General features: G+C 37.7%; 1 protein-coding gene and 1 long non-coding RNA gene across 3 annotated transcripts in view; both read right to left on the bottom strand.

The window, feature by feature from the left end:
• Nucleotides 1-1281: 1281 nt before the first annotated feature.
• Nucleotides 1282-3310, bottom strand: LOC139032652 (uncharacterized). Its single transcript, XR_011485236.1, has 2 exons — nt 2796-3310; nt 1282-1561 (listed from the first exon to the last, which is right to left on the bottom strand). It is a non-coding gene; the product is annotated as an uncharacterized lncRNA (long non-coding RNA).
• Nucleotides 3311-3810: 500 nt separating this feature from the next.
• The window catches only part of PURG (purine rich element binding protein G), a 50516-nt gene continuing 30888 nt past the window's right edge, over nt 3811-23438 (bottom strand). Inside the window, exons 3-4 of one of the 2 annotated variants that reach the window (XR_011485116.1) lie at nt 10056-10383; nt 3811-4016 (exon numbers count right to left, since the gene is read on the bottom strand). Coding sequence is in view for 1 of the 2 variants with exons in the window: in XM_070459936.1 (XP_070316037.1) it covers nt 16005-16109 (105 nt within the window). In the remaining variant the exon portion in view is untranslated. Of the gene's footprint in view, nt 4017-10055; nt 10384-15205; nt 16110-23438 lie in introns of those variants that run through there. The other variant, XM_070459936.1, reaches the window with a different exon arrangement.

Raw genomic sequence — 23438 nt, 5'->3', positions numbered from 1 at the left:
GAACGAAGACTGACATTTGGGGCTGGCCTACCAATCAGGCAGAGGGCAAAAAGGAAGGTAACCTGGTTGATAGTTGGGGCCCAGGTAGGCCCTGGTGTAAGGAGCGTGCGTGTTGGATCGCTTCAGTCGTGTCCGACTCTTTGCAACCCCATGGACTGCAGCCCGTCAGACTTCTCTGTGCATGGGATTCTCCAGGCAAGAATACTGGAGTGGTTTGCCATGTCCTCCTCCAGGGGATCTTCCCGACTCAGGGACTGAACCCACATCTCTTACATCTCCTGAATTGGCAGGTGGGTTCTTTACCACCATCCAGGCTGCCCCTGGTGTAAGGTGGTGACTGTCAAATGCTGAAGATTTCATTGATAAAATCTGGGGGAATATCTTGGAGGAGGCAAATGTTGTTGCAGATGTGACATCCAAGCATTTGAAAACTATGGAGACAGCAATGGACTCCAAGACGGCTGAACTGTCTGATTAATGCTAAGCTGTATTGATGGCAGCAGAGAGAGAATGAGGGGCTCAGAGCCATTAACAAGCAATTAATGGCTAAGTGTGAGAGCCAGAGGGTCTCTTTGGTGCCTTCCAAAGAGACCATTACCTCCTCCAGAATGTTGGAGTCCAAAGTTGAAAAGGCCAAAAATCAAATAAAAAAATGTCAAAGCTTGTTGCACGTGTCCACAGGGCTTCGTTTTTATTTATTTATTTGGCCGTGGCAGGTCTCAGTTGTGGCAGGCGGGAACATCACTGCAGCATGAGCTTAGTGGCCCCGTGGCATGTGGGATGTTCGTTCTCGGTCCAGGCATCGACCCCGCATTCCCCGCATTGACAGGCAGATTCTAGACCACTGGACCACCAGGGAAGTCCCTGAAAGATGAAATAAAATTGCAGAGATCCCTAGATATTCAAATACTCAGCTGAGATCGATCTGCGATACCAAGATCAGAGTCGGGGAAAACCTGGAACCCTGAAAACTGGGAGGAGAACGTGTAGATGGATACCTCTGAGTGCATTGCATCTGCAGGACTACCTCCGTCCCCACCATTCAGGTTCGGAGAGGTGTCCCATCCTTTCCTGGGAAGAGCGAGCACTTCCGTCACACAGGAAGGTGCTCCAGAAACTTCTCCCTCAGGGAGGAACCCAGGCTCCCCTCAGTAGCTGCTCTCATCTCCTCCTGTCTGATGACCGGGGTTCATTCCAAGCATCACTTGGGTGCTTATGTTGCTGGTCAAAATCTTGGCTTTCTCTGCCCACCGACGTGGAATAAAATATACGAAGACAGAGTTTGGAGGAAATAGAAAGATGGCTTTAATTCTCAGCTGGCAGAAAGGGGAACGTAGTAGGCTCATTTCTCAAGAACTGTGTCCACCTTTCCCCCATGAGGAGTCTAGGGGCTTCTATAAGATGAGGGCTCCAGTCAGTAGTCGGTGATGCGGAACAAAGGTGTTAGGATCTTGACTTCTTTCTCTTGCCTTGCTTCAAAGACAGTCACAGGCTGATGTCGTATCCCGGTCATTGAGTCTGGCAGTTTGAGTGGCTCGGTGCTCTTCTTTCTGATATGTAACTACAAGGAGAAGGGTGGTGGAAGGGTTAACACCAGAGAGGGGATGTATTTAGCATAGAGTCAAAGGAAAATAGATGTGAAGTGTAGCATTAGAGTTAGAGGCAGAAAAGCAAACTTACAGACATTCATAGTTAGCAGTGGTTAAATTAAAAAAAAACTATGAATGTTCAGTTTTCTTTATCTTCTTTGTTCTCAAGAATGGGAAAGAAGAAAAGCTCATTCCTCGTTTTTTTTTTTTTTAATCCTTTTCACTATAACAGGTACATGTTAGGAATGATTAAGATGCCAGGAGGGAATTCCCTGGTGGTCCAGTGGCTAAGATTTCTTCACTCCCAATGCAGGTGGTGTGGGTTTGATCCCTGTTCAGGGAACTAGATCCCACCTGTGGAAACTAATACTCAACGCAGCCATATAAATAGGTATTCTGAAACCAGGAAGGAGACCATACATCAGAAGAACTGAGAGCATTAGCCGGTAGAACCAGCAGGAGCAGAGGTGTACCCCAGGGGCTGTATCTTGAGGGTGACTGGTAAGCGGCTTAAATATAAGTTTATCAGGACCGGAGATTCAACACCTTTGTGAGGACCCCAGGGAACGGGGCAAATTCACTGCCAGGGTGGTTCTTGGAAGTTTGGGCAAAGCACAGCACTCAGTGAGGTGGAAATTTCCGTGTTGCGCTCGGCAGGAAAGGTCCACAACCTCCACAACAGGTCCAGGCTGCGGTGCCCGCGATGCGGCTCATTGGTCCAGAGGTTAAGAGGAAGGAATAAGGAGGCTGAAGGAAGTGGGGACTCCAGCCTGCACCCTGTGAGACGTGCAGACTCCTGCCGCTTCAGTGACGTTCTTAGGGGGTCCAACGACCAAGAGCGTGCCAGGGTATCTCCTCAAAGTAAAAGGCATATGGGTACATCTTGGGTTCCCACTACATAAGGAAGCCCCGCCCACTTATGTAGTCTTTTGTGGGGGGTTCAGCAAGACAACACACTCCACAGATGAAAATGTGGCTCTGGCCCATATACTGCTTAGATAAACGCCAGCTTTGAGAAGAGATCAGAGCAGGAAATGCTCCACGGCAGGTACGGTGGCACTGCTTGCGTGGTCGTCGGGTGAACCCGAGGCTTTGGAACTGTCAGTGCCCGGGAAAGATGCAGGGGGAGAGAGAACCCAAGCCGCCACTGGCGGCCTCAGAACTAACGTGATGGAACCGGGTGGCCACGGTAAGCAGACAACCAACCAGGGGACCCACTTCACCCTGAGGAGGTGGATGGAGTTGGCCCACGGCAAGAACATGACACCATCTAGAAGGCGGCCGCTTCACAGAATGCAGAAAGGCTTCTAGAGGCACAGGTGAAGCGCCCGCTGGAGGCCATCTTCCGCAGGCACAGCGAACAGCAGGGCCTCCCAGGTGGCGCTAGTGTTAGAGAATCCGCCTGACAACGCAGGAGACGTAAGAGACGCAGGTTCGATTCCTGGATGGGGAAGATTCCCTGGAGGAGGGCATGGCAACTCACTCCAGTATTTTTGCCTGGAGAATCCAATGGAAAGAAGGCTATAGTCCATAGGGTCTGACACGACTGAAGTGACTCATCAGCCCGGATGAGAATCAGGAGTCCTAGCCACCAGGCCACAAGGGCTAGAGGCTAGAAGCTATTTCCCCCTGGATCTTTGCCCCCAGTGAAAAATACACTTCTCACGGAGGCAAAAGCCGCAAATGCAGGTACGAAGTTTATTATTAGAGACACAGCACAAGTGGAAGAGCATATAGAGAAACAGTTTGTTTAGCTAGGACAGAAGCAAGGCAGAGATGGACGCCTGGAGAGAGAGAGTGTGGGCGTCCCCCCTAGTGAAGAGGAACGCAGTTAGTCACTTATATAGGGCAGTTCTTCAGCTGTGTGTTTACCTTTAGCCAATGATCTGGTTTTTTTCCCCACACCTGACCTACCCTAGGACCCTCCCCGACATGCCAGGCGTGCACAACTTTTCCCCAAGATCGAGTCCAGACCATAGACCTACGGGATCACATTATGACCCCCCAAAAGGAGGGTGCATATGAAATGTCTTATTGCCCCAAGGATGGGAATATATGACCTTCTGAACGTTGCGTCAAACAAGGTTTAGCCTCCTTCTCTTCCTGCCATGACTATTAAGGTGTCTACAGAAGACAAAGCCTATCTATCCTGTTTCAGTTGTTACTTCCATTTTAGAGAGCAAACAGGAGGCTGGCCATAAATATCTAACCTGGAGTTTACCTACCTCCTGTTTCAGGAAATGCAAACAGATGGGCGGCTGTGAATGCTTAGCCTGAGGCCCCTTTGAGTCCCTCAGAATCAAAGGCCTCCATATAGCAACTGGGCACTCAACAGGACGAATCCACGAATCTTCCTGGGAAGAAGTGGGCATCAAGAGGTGGAAGCAGGAAAACTGTAGGGGAGGAAAACTTTTCCTTTCTTCTCTCCTAGGGAACCAAAAAGCTGTCTGGTCATATCGGATTCTTTTCTAATCAAAGCCTTGGTATTGTCCTATTATAATGAGAACAGGTTCTTTTCAACTATGTATACAATTATAGTGCCATAAAAATAAGAATGCTCACTAAGAGTTTTTTGATTCTGAAGAAATCTGGTAGGGAGAAAAAGATAAACATTTTTCATCTCTGTTCACAAAGGTGTATTTCTCCAAATCCCTGATTAATTAAGAGAAAAATATCCTTAAATCTGGGAAAACAAAACATAAAAGAATCAAAAATATTTCAAATAAATAAAACCATAACAAGTATAATCATCCTCATTGGTTCATGCAGCCCCATGTAATTAATTCTTCTTCATCTTGATCCTTTTTTAGCAGTTTTACAAAGCCATTTGTTTCTCCATTAGAGTTCTATAAATTCTCACTGAATTCACCAGTAAGAAAGTTATTAGAAAGCTGTATTCTAGAGTACTTGTCCTTTTCACGAGGTTCTCTGAAGATGAAACACTTTTGCAAAAACATCAGAGTAAAACAATAACTTGTGTAAATAAAAAGACTTTAACATGATGTTGGGTAAAACTCTGATGAAAGCTCTCAGTTCAATGTTGTTGATAAGGAAGTTTGGCTATTTCTGTGACATACATCTTAGGATAATAGCTAGTATTACAAGTGATGACATTATATTAGGACATATCAGATTTCTAGGAACTTTGTAAAATTTCTGGAACACTTACACACCTCCACAAGTAAAACATAAAGAAGGCTTAGTATTAACTCCTTATTTGATAATGTTTCCCATGTAACTTAACATATAGAATAAAGCTTATTAATTTAACCCCTCCATGTAATTTAACATATCAAATAAAGCTAATTAGTTTAACCCCTCCCTCTCTCTCATTTCTTTTTTTAATAAGGAGAGAGAGCAAATTTTTTTTTTTTTGTGCAAATTTTGTTTTGAGATGTTCCAGAGTCTCCTGGAAATAAACCCCAGTAGCTTGAGGTCAGAAAAACTTCATTTAGAATTTAATTGGGGGGGGGGGATGTGGGACATTTGCTAATTTTTTTTATAAAAAGGTTTTATAACACTTAAATAGATGGGTTCATTGATTACTGTGAAATAATACTTTGTTACCCATTTAACCAAAGTGACAAAGAAAAACAGAAAGTTACATAGTTGTAAAAAAAACACTTAGCTCTTTTAATGGCGAAGACTTGGTTTTAGATAATCAAAGACCTGATAAAGACAATGTGGGGCATAGTCAATTTTTTCAGTAAGACAAAATCTTTGCTTTCCGAGCAGATTACTTAAAAGGTAAAGAAAACATTTCTAATCTTATCAAGAGCTGACCAGTGGTCCAAGAAAACGTTGAGTTTTCAGTAGATGAAAGAAAATTAAGTTTTAGCTTTATATAAGCATAAGTACACTATTTAAATTCTATTATAATAAATTTATTGCATTTTTAGACAGTTTGAGTTACATGAAGTAAAACCCCCTTTCTTTCTCTCCTGCCAAGTTTTTCTATCAACTTAGTTTGTCCTTTACTTTCCTCTTTCTCGTTCAGAAATAAACAGTTTGACTTTGGGCAAATTAATTTCTTTTATCTTTACAAAAATGTACCTCCATACCTCAAACCTTTCTTACCCCCAAACACATCCTATTTCCTTTGCATACAGAGTGGCTTCCCTTATTATTTCTAGTATGTGTGTTAGTTGCTTAGCTATGTCTCTTTGCAGCCCATGACTATTATTAATACATCTTATCCCTTAAAACCTTCAGTTCTAGTGAAAACTAAGAAATAAGCAACTGTGAACTGTGCTACATAAACATTCTTTACACTGACAAATTTGTGAATGCATTTCATAATTTCTAGATGCATATACTTTCATACAGTATAATTTTTCAATGTGGAACAAGACATGTTTACTAATGAGTCCAAGTCTCTTTTGTTTGTGCTTCCCTCATAGCTCAGTAGATGAAGAATTTGCCTGCAATGCAGGAGATCTGGGTTCAATTCCTGGGTCGCGAAAATTCCCTGGACAAGGAAATGGCAATCCACTCCAATATTCTTGCCTGGAAAATCCCATGGACACAGGAGCCTGGTAGGTTACAGTCCATGGGGTTGCAAAAGTCAGACATGACTTAGTGACTAAACTACCACCACGAACTTTTGTTTCTCTTTAATGGGCAACCAAAAGCAAAAATCATATTCAACATAATTAATATACCTGTGTTTTATCTTACCTGGAAGTGATCCAGATATTCAATGAATTTCCAGCATTTAACTTAGCATAACTACATTATCATAGAGATTTGGGAAACTATTTCAGTAGACATACCATAAAACTTTACTTATTGTTGAAAAGTTCATTTAAAAATTTAATCCCACTTACATTTATTTAATTTACTTGTTCCCACCAATCTTCCCACTAATCAAACTTGTTCCCACCAATCAAAACAGTTTTTGATCAAACTTGTTCCCACCAATTAAAACAATTTCCACGAATCAAAACTTGTTCGCACCACTAACTTAATGAGACATCAAAGCAGCTAGTCATCACCTTAAGTTATTTTTTTGCTGATAGATTTGACAACAGAGTCAATATGAACTTACTTAACTTTCAATAAACCTAGGCAGAATAAAAGTATTATATTTAATGCTGATAACTGTAAAAATATGCCCATTTCTATAAACCAAACAAGCTAACTTTTATTTAACAAAATTATTCTAGATCATGTGAACTTGAAAACATTTGGGTTAGTTTTTATATTTCTGAGGATATACTTAATTTATATAGCACTTGATTGTCTCTAAGCCAATTAAACAGAACTCTTCAGAAATTAATTTTGGCAATACCCTTCAGAGGTAGAAAAACATCCCATATATAAAACATATATCCATAGACACAAAAACATATAGACAGACACAGAGACCCTATAGCTTTCATTCCCAAATTTTAGCTATGAATCAGGTCCAACAATATAAAACTCACTAGTTTATAAATAACAGTTGGAATATGTTAAGATTACCCACTCAGATGACTAAAGCTTTTACTATTTGTGGACAAGACTTTTGAGATTTGTGTTTTCCCATGATAAATCTTGTAGTAGCTATGGACTAGAGTTTGGGCAGAGGAGATTTTACAGCAGTGTGCATATTTCAATGCCTTTCCCCCCCATCTGTCTCAGGTGTTTGTGTGCAATGTAATTATCTCCTGGGGTGTTTATGTTTCACAGACATGGTAAGATAGATGTCTTTAATGCATAGAGAAAGAATGTAAGTTTTCTTTCTTTTTTTTCTGAGAGTTTTGGAGTCATCAAAAGTCAAGAGTAAATACTATTTAAAAATTTCCTTCTTTTCCTTATGTGCAGGACAATTGTACTTCCAATGTCCTTTTTTTTTTTTTTTTAATAATATGTGCAGATGTCTGAAGGCAAAAAAGAAAGGGTCTGAGTGGACTCTGTGCTGTTCTCAGAGTTGGACTTTTGTTTCTCTTAAGATTCAATTGGCAATTCAAGGATTTTTTTATTTTAACTTCTGTTTTCTCTTGCATTCCTGCAAGCTACCTTCCTGAATTGGGTAGCTGCTTCCATGACCATGCTAACAGTTTGACTTGCCCACTCAACCACACTATTTTGAATTTGTCTTTTTATACTTCAGAGAAAATTTCCTACTAAAGCAGAAATGAAAAAATTTCTATGTTCTGGAGCTTCATGGTTTAGTGCAGTATGCCTTTGAATAGTCTGTATAAAGTGTTCAACAAAGACTTGTGGATGTTCTTTCTGAGCCCACAATTCAACCTTAGACCAGCTCACCTTAGGGGGGAAAGCCTCTTTTATGGCTTCTATTAGCCGCTGAACATCTAGCTGATCCATTTCCTGATAATTCCTTCCTTCCTGTAGGAAGGCCTGGGAGAAACTTTGGTCATCGGTCTCCTCCGTGAAAGGGCTTTTGAGTGACCACTAATCTTTCTAATTCCTCTAAACTTGGTAGGATCTTCTGAAACTGGAGGTAAAAGGGCTTTATAATTTAAGAGGTCTGTCACTGTCCAACCAGGGTGTATAAATTCTTGATAGTGGGGGGTCAAAGATACATCTGTAAAGGATATTGCATGAGAAGGACTGATGCTTGCAGAATCAGATTTAGAGCAGGAGTTGTACAAGACAGCAAAAGCAAGCCTTACTGACCTTCCCAGGTGCTTTTACTAAAATCATTCTCTGGCTTTAGGCATTTACTCCTGGCACCTGAATACCCTGGGTGTAAAGAGCAGGCTGAAGGGCTATCTGTAAATCTTGTAGAGAAAGGAAATTAACAGACAGCTGGGTGTTTAAGGGATTTTCTGGGGGAAGATGGGGGAGTTTTGAGAATTTGTTAATAGATGATACTGAAATTTATTTTGGATGTCAACTTTAATTTTTGTTCTAAATCTAATTTCTGTTCTTTCAGCTTGTGAAGGGATTCCCTCAAGTTAGCCTTTATAGTATTTTCTGAACTCTTTTTAATTTGGTCTTTGCATAAGTATCAGTAAGATAATTGCTTAGGATGAGCACTCTCAAAAATTATTTTTTTCTTTCAAATATAGCCAATTCAAAGGATTCGTCAGCCAGTCATTGATAGTAAGATCTTACAGTAATCTCCATAGTGACTCAAACCAATAAGCCTTTTTATGGCTCAACCATGAACACAAGAGTCGTCCCAAAGGAGAGTGCAAACATGCAGTCCTTGCAAGATCCAGAAAATTCGTTCCCAGACTTAGCCCAAGAAATCAAAAACCTCCCTTGTCATAGGCAGTAAGACAGATGGAGTTCAAACAGGGTCTTGGGTCTTGCATGACAATGTGAGACATCCGACCACAAGACTGCTACTCTGTGACCCTGGACAGGAGCTGCTGGAATGGGGCTTTTCCAGAAATAACAAGACAATGAAGGCTGGAATGACCAAGGTCCCGTCAACTACAAATTGGCACTTGCCATCTACCTCTACAAGGACTAAATCATGAACCCACTGCAGCGGCTGGTCTTCAACACCCCCTGAAAGGAGTTGATAGTGAAGATCAGCAATAAGGCACTCTGTGCTCTGAGAAAAACTGCCAGAACCAGTCTTCAGATAGATATTTTCAGTAGATGATTTTATAAGCCCAATTCTTGCATCTCCTCATATCTAGAGAAGCACTAAAATCCTTCGTGGTAGCATGTGCTCCTTATGATTAGCAGTGACCTCCATGAGACTAGCAGAAACTTGGGCAAAAAAAAAAAAAAAATGTGCTTGATTGCACGTGTATACTCCCTCTTCACCAAAACCATGTGTATACTGACCTCCCACCACCTCTTTGGAGCAGTTTCTAAAAGCTATAGTTCTCATTTACCCCCCAATAAAACTTAACTCACAACTCTGACATTGTGCTTTTTTTTTTTTTTAAAGCTGACAGTCCCTTTGGGTCTGGGACCCCTTCTGACAAATTCCCCTTTGAGTTGGCACAACGAGAATGCTGCTTGCAAACTTGTTTCTCAGAATCCCAATGTGTTTGGCCACAGAAGGCAAGCCAGCACTTGCGTCTTCCAGCTGATGGAGACCAGAAAGTATATCCTCATTGGCCACAAAGCCAAGCTGTCAGGACAAAGAACAAGATGAAAGGAAAATCTCCTCTGGTTTTTGCACAGGTGACCCACAGCCAAATTTGCCTAAGTAGATGCTGGTCGGGTGACAACTGTGAACTCACCCGCCTGTGAGGCTGCCTTGAGTAAGACTTACAGGACCTGCACCTGTGTTCCACCCTATGGTTTTCTTCCTTATGACAAACGACATTAAAGAGACAAAAGAAAACAATGACCATCTCTGGGGAGGAAAGGGATCCATAGAAAACAGGCGCACTCATCACAAATCTCTACCAGAGTTGCTTTACCCAAGTAACCAGTTCACACAAATATTTTCCGCTCATCTAAACTTAAGAAAACGAAAAGGACTCTCACATGCTCACTTCCAACACATCCTTAGGCACAGATCCAGGAGACTGACGTAGTGAGAATTCTTACCTTCTGCCGGCGTTTTTCAGAGGTCCCAGGATCTCTCAGCAGGCCCAGAGCAAATAAAACCAGTCTGTGGAGAGTCCCAAGTTGGGCACCAAAACTGTTGTTGTTCAGCTGTGTCCAACTCTTTGCGACCCCATGGACTGCAGCACGCCAGGCTTGCCTGTCCTTCACTATCTCCTGGAGTTTGCTCAGACTCATGTCCATTGAGTTGATGATGCCATCCAACCATCTTGTCCTCTGTTGTCTCCTTCTCCTCCTGCCCTCAGTCTTTCTCAGGATCTTTAGGGGAAGAAAAATTTCCCCTTCTTCCCTTCTAGGTTCTTTGACTGGTCTGATAATTAAATTGACACAGGACAGATTAGCAGGGGAAAAAAAATGAACTGAATTTCATACATTTTGCAGTCCATAAAAATAGAAGACTCCAAAACGTGACCAAAGCAGGCAACTTTTATACCTTTTAAACAAAGAAACAATCCATTTGTGATAAATTGACTGAACAAAGGGGTTTGTACTTGGGGTAGCACATTATTGAAGAAGTGACAAGATATACAGCCTTTTGTGCCTTGAATTCCCTACTCTGATGATAAAGATGCCTGCTACTGTCCTGGTGCAGAGAGTAACTTCACATGAGATTTATTTCTTACTTTCAGGGGACAAAGGAGGATCAGAATGTCCTTTGTGTGCTGGCTGTTTTTTAAGTAACTTTAATTCAAAATAATTCATATGCCAAAATGGTACATTCTGGGGGTGACATACTCTGCTCTCTTTCTTCATTATTACCCACTGGGGAGTTTGTCTCCCTGTCCTCATAGCTCTGGACTCTGCAGAGTTGGATGCTCTCCTCTCCAAATGAGGCAAGTTCTTGCCAAGAAACACAGCTAGGAACCACTGAATTACAATGTAACTACAAGTTACAGCTGCTGCAGGGGGCAGGCAGGATTCCTTTTGCCAAGGAACCAGCAGGTTGGAAGAGGAGTTGCTATCTGAGGAAGGACAATTGACTGATGAGTAGAAGGAGATGGTGCTGCTTTAAACAAGGGGGCAGGGAGGGAGGAATTGTGTGAGGAACCTGCATGATCCACTCCAGCCGCCTCTAGGTACTCCCTCGCCCCACAGTATCTGCTCTCAGACGTCTGTAGCAACCACAATCTGAGAAAGCAATGCTGCTGGGTTTGATCTCAGGGCCACAACTGGAACGCATCCTGTTCCTCCTTCATCATCCATTCTAAATTACCGCTCACCCCCTCTCTCACTTGGCAGGAATCAGTGGCTTACCTGGTGGTATGATTCAAACCTTCATTCCCAAGTGGTCTGATCTCTTGGTAGTTATACCTTTATGGGGTGATGGCTCTGATGAGCTGATGTGATTATTTCCCTTTTCTTGGCAGGTTTGTATCATGGAGTCCATCATAAGATGATGCTATTCATTAATGTTACTCATTTTCTTTCTATCCGATTTTATACTTGTCAAGAAACATTGTTACTAAATTTTAGAAGTAGATTTTCTGCTGGTGAGGTGGTGCACGCCTGGAGTCTCAGCTACTCCGGAGGCTGAGGCTGGAGGATCACTTGAGCCTAGGAGTTATCGGCTATAGTGAGCAACGCGGAGCGGGTATCTGCACTAAGTTGGGCATCAATATGGTGAGCTCCAGGGAGTGGGGGTCCTCCAGGCTGCCTAGGCAGGGTGAACCTGCCCAGGTCGGAAAAAGAGCAGGTCAAAACTCCTGTGCTGATCAGTAGCAGGATCACACCTGTGAATAGCCACTGCTCTCCAGCCTGGGCAACATAGAGAACCCGTCTCAAAAAAGAAAAAAAAAAAAAAAAGGAATAAAGAAGTAGATTTTCCTACTGAGAATTGCCAACCAGTTGATACAGGTAATCTAACCTATCTAGCATTTATTTCCTTCCTTTAAATAATCATTTTTAAAATTATAAAAATAATTTGATTATCGCAAAAATAATTTTAAAAGTATAAAAGCAAAATGCGAAGTCCACTTCTTGTGCAGTTTCCTTTCAATCCTACCATCAAAGCAACACTATTTTCTGTTGGAAATTGTTTTCTCCATTGGATACTGATGCTCAAGGTATGATTTTAATGATCTTGTTTGAAAGGAATCTCTTGTGTGTTTTCCCAGAATGAACTAACAAGACTGAATTTTTATTAAACACACAAAACTGAAGGCCAACTCTTTCATGCAGAGTCATTTTTAATTTCCACAAGCCAATCTTTCATTAAATCTTTTATGATGGCAAACACTATGCTTTGCTAAAAGTGTAAACTTCAGTTACCACTTAGAATATGAGAGATTGTTTAGGGAGAGTATGTGTAGTGCTGTGCTTACTGCATTTTAAATTTTATTTACTCTTATGATTTTTTTTTCTAATTACTTGGATTAAAAAAATTTTTTTTTAAACTTTCTATTTTGTATTGGGGTTTAGCCAATTAACAATGTTATGATAGTTTCAGGTGAACAGAGAAAGGACTCAGTCATACATATACATCTATCCCTTCTCCCGACTCACTTGTTTTTGTGTTAATATTTTCCCTTATTTTCTAGAAGTCTTCCCCAAGAATAAAGCAGGGGGTAAGAAAAGTAACTGTAGTTTCAGTGTGAACTTAGTATGCACTTACTTCAGTAGTTTTAAAAAGAATGTGTAAAGACAAGTTTGAAATAATTTAGGTTATAGATTGACTTTAAAAAAAAAGGTCAGAGAATTCCGTGGAAGTCCAGTTGTTAGGACTCCATATTCCAGTGCAGGTAGGCATGGGTTTGTTTGATCCCTTGTCAGGGAACTAGGATCCCACACACACACACACAAAACTAAAAAACTAAGAAGACGGTCAATATTATTATCATTGGCCATTTTCAAACTCAAAGAAATTCTTCATGAGAAAAACCAGTTCCCTAAGATGAGTGAGGTTAGGCTGTTAGTGTACACAAAATTTAGCTTTAAAGATGTTCTTCAGTGAAAAACATTTGGATCTTTAGTTAAGTTTTCATTCAAGAATTTACAAATGCCACTTGAGCATAAGATCTCCAAGGGATATTATTGTTTAGGGAACAAAAAATGCAACTTAACAAAATAAGGTTGATAAAACTATAGAGGCGAATATAATTTTGTATCTTTTAAAAAACTTCAATGATGTTTTCATTCAATGAGGGAGGGACTACTTTATTTTCATAAACAACTAAACTTACAAAGTATAGTCATTTTATTATTTTTTAGTTATAAAAGGCAAGTGAGATTTTAAAAGTAATTTCATACTAAAAATGTTGATAAAAAATTTATGAGAATAATTTTTTAGGTGGGACAAACTATGGTCAACTGTAATTTTAAATATGGTTGACCACGGGAATAAAAATTAGAGATTTTTCCACATAGATTAAAAAGTAGATTGTTTTTTCCAAAATCAACTTATTCTCTTATCCTTTCATAAAATTAGAATTTTCTTTCTATTAACAGGCAAAATATTATCAGAAATAAAAATTTTATAGATCTTTCTCTTTTTCATCATGAAAGAAAACCTGGAACTATTTTGTAGTACATTTATTAGTTGCCAGCTTTCAAGAGATGAAATCCTGTAAAGGTAGTTATAAAAATATACAGTAGAAATGTCTTTGGGGAGAGCCTGTGATTTAGTACGTATCGCATTTGTTCAAGATAGTCATGGAGATGGGCCTTCCCTGATGTCTCAATAGTAAAGAACCCGCCTGCCAATGCAGGAGGCATGGGCTCGATCCCTGGGTTGGGAAGATCTTCTGAAGGAGGGCATGGCAACCCACTCCAGTATCCTTGCCTGGAGAATCCCATGGACAGAGGAGCCTAGCAGGCTACAGTCCATGGGGTTGCACGGAGTTGGACACAACTTATCGACTAAACAACAGCCAAGTCATGGACATGCAAACCCAGTGTTCACATGGGCTCTGGTCTCTAAACTTCACTTTCTGACATTAGAAGTTAGACATGATTTAATAACTATTTGAAGCAAAATAACTAGCTTACACTTTTTATGTAATAAAGAGCCATAGTAGTATGGGAATGTCATTTCAGTTATGGACCCATTGGATTAGGTTAATAGGTTTGATCATCTTCTATTTGAGATCAATGATTGTTGCTTGAGGAGCTTTATAGATTTAGCTGGATCTTTTTATTTATTTATTTAAAATTAATTTACTTATTTAATTGGAGGCTAATTACTTTACAATATTGTAGTGGTTTCTGCCATACATTGACATGAATCAGCCATGGGTGTACATGTGTTCCCCATCCTGAACCCCCCTCTCACCTCCCTCCCTTGGTACATATACACAATGGAATATTACTCAGCTGTTAAGAAGAATGCATTTGAATCAGTTCTAATGAGGTGGATGAAACTGGAACCTATCACACAGAGTGAAGTAAGTCAGAAAGAAAAACACCAATACAGTATATTAACACACACACATATATATAGATAGATAGATATTTTCTTTTTAAATTTAAGATTATCCTTGAGTTAGGAAAAATACCAAGCCAAGCATATGGATTCACACTTTGCCATAATATTGAATTTATCTCTAGTTGAAGAGAGACAGCCCTCTGCCGTCATGAAGAAAGGGAAGCAACTTCTTTTGTCCTAATGCTGTGATTCTTAGTGCAAATATTAAAGTTAAAAATCCAGTGAACCCCCTGCATGGAGTTATTTATTATGCCATTCTGGCATGTGATATTGGCTTTGTTCTGGAAAGTTCCAATTTGATTTTTTTTTGTGGTCCCATTTCATACTCATGGGGAGGAATTTTAAATATCATTTAGGAATGGTCTTTACAATGTCTTTGCATCATACTAAAGATTTTGAAGGCCTACTTGCTTCCATGTAAATGTTATCTCATGGACTAGGTGATAAAATTTTATTAATAAAATATTAAAATAGACACTCAGAACATTTGTGTTCTTCTCAACTTATTTCCAGATTTGATGAGTCTAAGTTTTATAGCGCTGATCTAAACTTGATTTTAGAAGTCAGGCCAACTGGATTTAAATTCCTGAAGATACCATAGATTTGGGGACACAAATAACATAATACACACTTCTAGTAGGATCTACTTTGGGTTGATATGAGGGCTCAGGAGAACTAATCTGCTTTTTGAAAAATAACCGAGAATCCAAACTAATCACACATATAAACCAGTTTATTAGATTGTCAGTGATACTTTGAGACAAATTCAAGTTATTTTTATTGTACTTTATATAAACAGAGGAAGGGAGGAAAGTTTTAAACTTCAAGCTTTGTTCAGCATGTGTGCAGTTAGCATCCACAGAAGCACCATCGGATATGGAAGAATTAGCACCACAGAATTTTCGGACCTAACTGTTAACATGCATCACTGAAAAATGTGGAACATGAAAACTGAAGTGGTACATGGTATGGTCTCTTAGAAACAATACAAGGCAATTTATGACTCATTTTCATACAGTACAATACAATCACCAATCAATGAGAACCTTTTAAGTACAATAAAGGACAAAAAACACTTTGTACCCTGTTAACACTAAAGCAGTTACAGATTTAAAAACATGTTTTCTTGGAAGAGGCGGTGGGTTGAAATGATCCCTCCTCCTCAATTTTTAAATTCAGAGTTATATAGTTACATGATCTCTTAAGAAAGTATTTTCAAATCTATATCTCTCTACTAATGCCGACAAATTTTTTTTTTAAACAGAAAGGTTTGATGAATGAAAACAAAACAAAATAAATAACAACAAAAAAAATAGAGTCTAGAAGTACTCCAGTGTGGTGAAAGATATTCCACATCAGATCGGTTTGAAAAGGATGCCAATGGTGCTGACACTTGTCTTTCCTTCCGTGGAGGAATGTCAAGTACAGAAGCCTCGCATTCACGATGAACTTCGGTTCATTTCTTTCACCGAATGCCTTTATTCTGAAGTGTAACATGAGAGATTTATTCTTTATTCCTCTACTGTTTTTGTAGTGTCATGGGGCTGTTCCTTTTGCTGGATTTGACAACAGTGAAAAGGGTTGATATTCCCTCTGGATTTAGGGTAATTTGTGAGCTAAAGAAAAAATATTAATTTAAATTTAGCACAGATGAAATTTTAAAGGGACTTTCACTATTTTCACAGTACAAACCCATAATGAATATCATTGAAAACCTTTCTGTTAGAAAACATGTAACAAACCCTCAATTTTAAGTCTAGGCCAATTTTGGCATATTTGAAGATACTGTATAAGAAATGTGCAATAAGAATAGATACAGGTATATTCAGATCTCAATGCGTTGATGCCAAGGAAAAAATATTTTTACTCACCAAGAGAAGAATATACCTTGAAGCATCTATGCAGACACATGAATCAATCATATATCTGCCCAACTTCTAATTCTGGAATAGTGATAACAGGGTCATTTAGGAAAAAGTACTCAATTACAGTACGGCAGCAATTTTATGTTGTATATATTTAACAGCAAAAACATCTTTGAAAATAGAATCAGTACTATACGGTAAGTTTACAATTCACCATTTCTATACTTGTAATACATGCGTTTATTTGTTTTCCCAGTTTTTAAAAATCCCACTAGGACCAACATCTTTCTGAACAACAATCTAACATGTAACAAAAACCTTCTAAGGAAAGTATTTAGCATCACAGAGACTTGAGAAAAATCTGTTACTTAGCATCACAAAATACTCGATAGATCTACATTTAAGATTGTTCATGCCATGACATTAACACACCTTTGGGTTAATATATCTTATCTAGAAAAAAAAAAAACAAAACGAATAAACAAAGAATTGACATGGAATTTATCTTTAGTCTCTTCTTGGTAAGAGTAGACTTCTAATAAACTTGACTCCTTTCTGTACCATGTAATGATGATTGCATCTATGAAGCAGCATTTACATGTAGTAAAACGTTTAAGACTAGTGACGTGACTGGAAAATGACCACTACAGAGAAAGAATTAAAAAATAAGTAAAATTATGGAAAAAAATTTTTTTTCTTAAGTGAACTGCCTTCAAATAAAACAAAAAAAAAATCACTAAGTCTGTTTGCTTTGAAATATTCTTGTGTTGAAAAATATATTTGGATACAAGTTAGCCTATCCTTATAAATATCAGAGAGATGTAAGGTGTACCTTGAGAAAAAAACTTAGCTTTTGAAAAAAAATCCTGTTGTGTTTTTTTCTGTTGAATCAAATCTATTGTTTAAATCAAGTATTAATTTTCTGAAGAGGAAGCAAGTATACATGGCAGCACATCCACATTACCAATTTAAATCTGGTAATTTGCCAGGCATGGTTGATTTCAGCATAGAAGCAACACTGATTTCTTAATGTGTTAGGGTTACATTAAAAAGAAAAAACACCTCAACTAAAAATTGAGTAATGACAGGCTGGGTTAATAGTTTTGATTGCCCTTATCTTTGATCAACGTTTTAAAACAAGTTAGTACCAATTAAAAATAAGATTAAAAAAATAAAAGCTGTCTAAAAATTGCTCAATGAAAAAGCTTTCAAATTTTACAACATTTTAACCTCAGATGATTGTAGACTAACTCGGACGAACAGTTTTGCCATTATCACAAACACTTTTTGTTACACTTGAGTTTCTTCCTGTAGTGTTCATTGGTTGTATTATGTAATACAATTTTGTTTCATTAAAATAGTTTAAATTATCATATTTTATTATAAGAAGCTTTAGAAAAACACATAAGTAGGATAAATTTATAAAAGGATAAAGAATATTTTATGGGATTTTAGACAAGTTCTATACAGACATATAGCTAGTTCAAGGTAATAAAGTGCCTTTATTTCCAGGTAATTACTTTTTCATTAAAATATTTTAAGGCTTTATAAGAAACTTAACATTATCAGAAGTTTGATAGCATATGGGGTTATGCTATTAATTAGCATTCTTTCATAATTTTTATTTCATTTAATCTTTGATCCATATTAGGTAATTTTTAATAATTAGCAGCTTAAAATGATAACATTTGAATTGCAAATTCTGAATTCATTTTGTGAGGAAAAAGAAAGATGTATAATTTCTAAATGCTGTGATTTGAACATAAGATTCACATGTTTCTTGTGACTGATCCATTTATGTCATAATATATAACAGCAAATGCCCCCCCAAATTCAACAGAATACTCATTTCATGGCAAACAGGGCCATGACTTCATTCATTCATATATTCTGTTGTCTGTACATTTAAAATGATTGTGCAGCCTTAAATGAAAGAGGCCACAGGAAATCTAAGATAATATCTTCAAATACAGGCACAATTAATATTTTTTATTGCAATAGCTTATGCATAATCTATATTGATGCCAATATCTAATGTTAAAGCATTTATATTTGTTTTCATTTTGCTTCTAATACCCACAGATGTATCAGAATAAAATACCGGTAACCTAATTGAAGTATATACAATAGCCATAATCATACAGAATTCTATTTCTTCTTGTCATTTTTCTTTGGAGGATATGGGAGTATTTTAAACACAACTGTGTCCTTAGTTATCTTGGCAGCTCCAGATTTTAAGATACATTATGTCTATATGGACATCAACTACTTGATTTTGCTATAATGAATTAAAATGTTTAAAGATTCTTTTTAGGTGTTTAGCTATTTTTATCAGAAAATTGCTAAAGTCGGGCACCAGATTAAAGGGCCATGATATCTAAAATGCTTTCCTAATTACCACTGTATTAATTTAAAATGTTCTTTAAAGATTTTTGAGATTAGATGTAAGAGGAAAGGTAAAACGCATTGCAAAGAATGGTTTAAGTTAATGTTCCATACAATTAGAAAAACAGGAACTACCAGTAGGACCAAAGTGCTAGTTTTAAAATTGGGTTTGGTTTCGATTTTAAAGCCTAGTAAGAGTCATTCCTGGGAATTAAAAAAAAAATTACAATGGAATAAACTTTTATAATTGCACATTCCTTTACCAAAGTGCCACAAGTTACCAAAACATTTTAAAAATGTACATGATGCTACTTTTCAAAATCTAAGTATATATAAATTTACCTTTATTTTTAATAGTATAGTACAGACAAACAGCACAGATATAAGCAGGAAGATGAATTATAACTTTCTAAAAACAGTATAGTGTATTTTAAAAAAATAACTATTAAGAACTTTTGTCATTATGAAGATTCAAACCCAAGTATAGCCAAAGCATTTCCATAAAATCTGAAAACATCATGAGAGTTTATGTAGGCAAATTTTAGTCACACGCTGTCATGCAATGCACAGACATTAAGTGCCTTTCTTTTAACACCTTTTAAAACAAATTTGACTACATATTATACTTACTTTCTTCAAATGTTGAAGGGACAATATATGCAATAACCGAGCTTTGGAGACAGTATTAAACATAAGGTTTCTAGCCTTAAGTGTTCATTCCTATTAAGTACAGCAAAAAAGGTTTGATGCATGGGTTATTGATTTTCATGCTTCTATCTCTTTATTCTAAGTAGAAATGTAGAGAGGTCATATAATAAGGACAAAAGGTCATTAGAGACCAAAGCACAAACATAAGGAACAAACGTGGTGGAACCTCTCCATATGATTAAATTTGGTGAACTGGGGGAAGACAATAAAATAAATGATTTCTTTACCATGTAATAGCTATATTAATATATATTTTAAAATAAATGCCCCCCACATAATATTAGAGTTTTAATAGTTTTGTAGTTTGAACGTGATGACATTAAACTAAGGAGGTGTCTCTTTATAAATTGTGACCAAAAAAAATCGTATTGTTCAAAGGAGAGAACATGGGATTGTGATTGTCAGTGACAGCCCCTTGTCTTTTGTTATGCTGCAGGTTAAACACTGTGGTGGAGCGTCTCATTTAATTAGGGTGAAAATGCTGGGAAAAACATACAATAACTTATATTAAAATGAGGATTAGTTCATAGGGATGGAATATTAAATGACTAGCAAAAAAGGACCTTTTCCTTTTTCTACAGTTTGAGAATCTCCCTTGGATGTAAAAATGACTACATAAAAGCATATGAAAGAAGTGCCCAATTCAATAAGTTCTTTATCTTCTGAGGATATAGGATGGGATACAAACTGAGATTTGTATCCTCTGAGAAATCCTCTGAGAAAAGTAACAAACTTTAAAATCAAGTAAAATCAGAAAGGATCAATCATGATAAATCACTGTTAACAACTCTCTCCAACCCAACATACAATAGGTAAGTCAGAGAAACAACAAATATCCCTCCTATATAATTTAAAGAAACTTCTTGTAGGTTTTGAGTATGAGAATATAATCTCTTGTTGGTAAGTAATAGTCTTGAATAGTGGTAGCATTTAAAAATTACTAGAGAAATACTTCAAACAATGGAAAAGCATAATATTTCTAATAGAAACTGTAGATGTGTGGATATTCCACACTATGTATGATAATCCAACTATATATTACCTCATGTAATACCCAATATAAGATTCCACGATCTTTCTTGCTGACACACACAGATTTTTTTTTCTTGATTTTGCAAAATCAGTTGTATTTACCTAATTTAGCTTTTCCCTGGGAGCAGTGCTATTATAATGACATAAGTACTGAAAATACCTATGAGAACCATCCCTACCATATAATTTAATCTTGCTTTCTATTTCTACTGTATTTTCTACTTAGTATTTCAATATCATTCAGCTGTTGTATAGCACTTTTGATTTCCAAATGCCTTACGAATGATTAGAACAGTCATTGCATTCCTATGAGTAAAGGAAAGTTCATAAACTGCTTGAGCAGTGGTGGAACTACTCAGACCTTAGGTATCTTCTCCAAGCCAAGAGCAGTTGTCCAATTCTATGTATCTGCACCATACAATCCCTGGGGTCAAAGGCAAGAGCTTCTCTGCTCTACAGACCTAGCAGACTGTTTAGGTCATGCTGTATGCAAAATAAATATTTGTTGACTTAATGAAGGAGAAATGAGATTGAAAAAAAAAACAGAAGAAAGAACCTCGACCCCATGCTTAACTGAAATGGTGTGCTTGGCCCACTCTTGCTTCTCTGCTACCAGAGGGTCGGTAGTATTACTCATCTTAAGTGGTAGGGTGGTATTACTCACTCACGATGGCAAAACCCATGTTGTATATGCTCACCAGAATATCAGTGACACAACTGTTATTACAACTGCTGCTAAAACTTGGAATGAATCACCTTGCCTTTTGCCAAATATTTAAATGAGAAGTTGTACTTTATGTACAGCAAACTATTCTTTTCCTAAGTTAATGCGGGCACAAAACAATTAAGGAAGTAACCCTTCTAGGTGCAATCATTATCTTGAATATGGAGGATAACAGAAGGGAGTGGACAGACAGCTACTCAGACAGTGCAAAAGGAACCGGGGACTACTGGTTCTTCAGTGTTTTGGAAATAAGTGCAGGAAAGTGAATATCCTTGAGAAGACAGAGATTTTAGTGAGCTAGGTGAATGGTGAGGTTCACCTAGATGATGTCAGTCTTTTCCAGCTCGATGTTGTGCTGTGCTTCCTCCTCTGATATGATGGGAATGTGTACGGTAATCAAAACAAATTTTATTTTTAAGAAAAAATAATAACTTTGTAACATTTAAGATCCTGGATCTCTTGAACAACTGAGTATTAAGGTTTATCTTTAAACCATCACTAGGCCTTGTTGACTGGAAAAAAAAAAAGCACAATGTGAGAGCTGTGAGTATAGTTTTATTTGGGGCAAAATGAGGATGCAGCCAAGGAGACAGCACCTCAGATAGCTCTGAGAAACTGCCCCAAAGAGGGAGGGTGGAAGTCAGTATATATGTGATTTTGCAGAAGGGGGAATATACACATCAAGCACATATTTTTTCCAAAGGTTTCTGCTAGTCTCATGACGGTCACTGCTAGTCCCAAGGAGCCGACATCACCATGAAGGACTTTAGCGCTTTTCTATATATGAGGAGATAAAAGAATTGGGCTCATAAACCATTCTCCTGAAACTATCTTACTATCTGGAGACCTGTTCTGGCAGTTTCTCCCAGAGCACAGAATGCCTCATTCCTGATCTCCACCCTGAACTCCTTTCAGAGGATGTTGAAGGTCAAGAGTTGCAGTGGCTCATGATTTAATCTTTGTAGAGGCAGATGGCAAGTGCCAATTAGTAGGTGACAGCCTTCTTTTGCAATGTGCCATGTCAAGCCTTTTAAATCCTAAATAAATCTATTTAAATTATGGCAACCTACTGTGGATATTATAATACTTTATATTATCAGCAAAATTAGCAGCTAAGAGCTTGCTCCTACTTCCACAACTTTACATGAATGTCTCTGAATAGGTCTTACCCATTAAGTTCAATTTCAAAGAGAGAAAGGTGAAATTATTTCTTGTAAAAATGAAGACTTGGTTTTAAATCACAAATGATAATCATACTGAGTATGAATCTCTAAGCTGCTATACATGTTAGTAAAAGCAGCACTATACAATAGCTAGATTAAGAAAGTTTGACAGAGAAGCAAAAACATTATTTATCCAAAATTAGGAAGAAAAATCTAATTTTTATTAGCCAGAACCATAAATACACGGGTGGAGGAAAGATGATTTACTATGAACTTTAATTTCTGCTAAGCTAGGACATCCAAAACTCTTTAAACTCTTTAAACTCACTGAGAAATCAGGCATACATTCTTTATTTCACAACCTAAGACCACTTTACACTTTGAACATTAAAATCATGTCCTTACGCATACCAAAATGGGAACCAGGGCTATATCCTTACTTCTCCACATGGCAACAAACATTATCAACAGTTAATTAAAATTAATTACTACAACCAAAAAAAAATGATGAACTGCTTAGAGAATTCATGCATACCGCTTGAAAGTGGTTAACCATCTTCATAGTGTAGAACATATATCCTTGAAGCTGAGTATGATAGCACTTCAAATCCTCCTTATGGGTTAAATTACAGTAATGAGATTCTCTTGGTAATTTAAATGTAACTGCCTTTTTATGAGAAATAAGACTTGGGCTAAATTCTACATTAAAGTAGGTCATGTTAAAGGGGAGTTTCATTTCAGTATTTCTGGAATAATCAGAATGAAATATGAATGTGGTAAAATAATTTAGGAACCATAAGGAGAAAAATAGCTATCAGAGACAAGAAGGAAAGTATGTGTATTTAGTGGCAGGCAGAAAGGCAAAGGAAATGAGAAAATAAGTAGATGAGAGGGATTCAGAGACTGGGAATAGATGAAATGTTATTAATACTCTCTCAGTGGTCTGGCAAAATATTTCCTTTGAGTGCCTTTTGCCATAGAACTGATGCAACACTGTAGTACCATATGGTTTCTCTTTCCCTTGCTGAATAGTTGTATAAACTATTGTTGAAAATGACCTCCTACCTT

This window comes from Odocoileus virginianus, chromosome 32 (assembly GCF_023699985.2).
Source record: "Odocoileus virginianus isolate 20LAN1187 ecotype Illinois chromosome 32, Ovbor_1.2, whole genome shotgun sequence".
NCBI classification, from domain to species: domain Eukaryota; kingdom Metazoa; phylum Chordata; class Mammalia; order Artiodactyla; family Cervidae; genus Odocoileus; species Odocoileus virginianus.
Note: the sequence above shows the minus strand (reverse complement) of the source record. Positions and strands in the feature narration are given on the sequence as shown.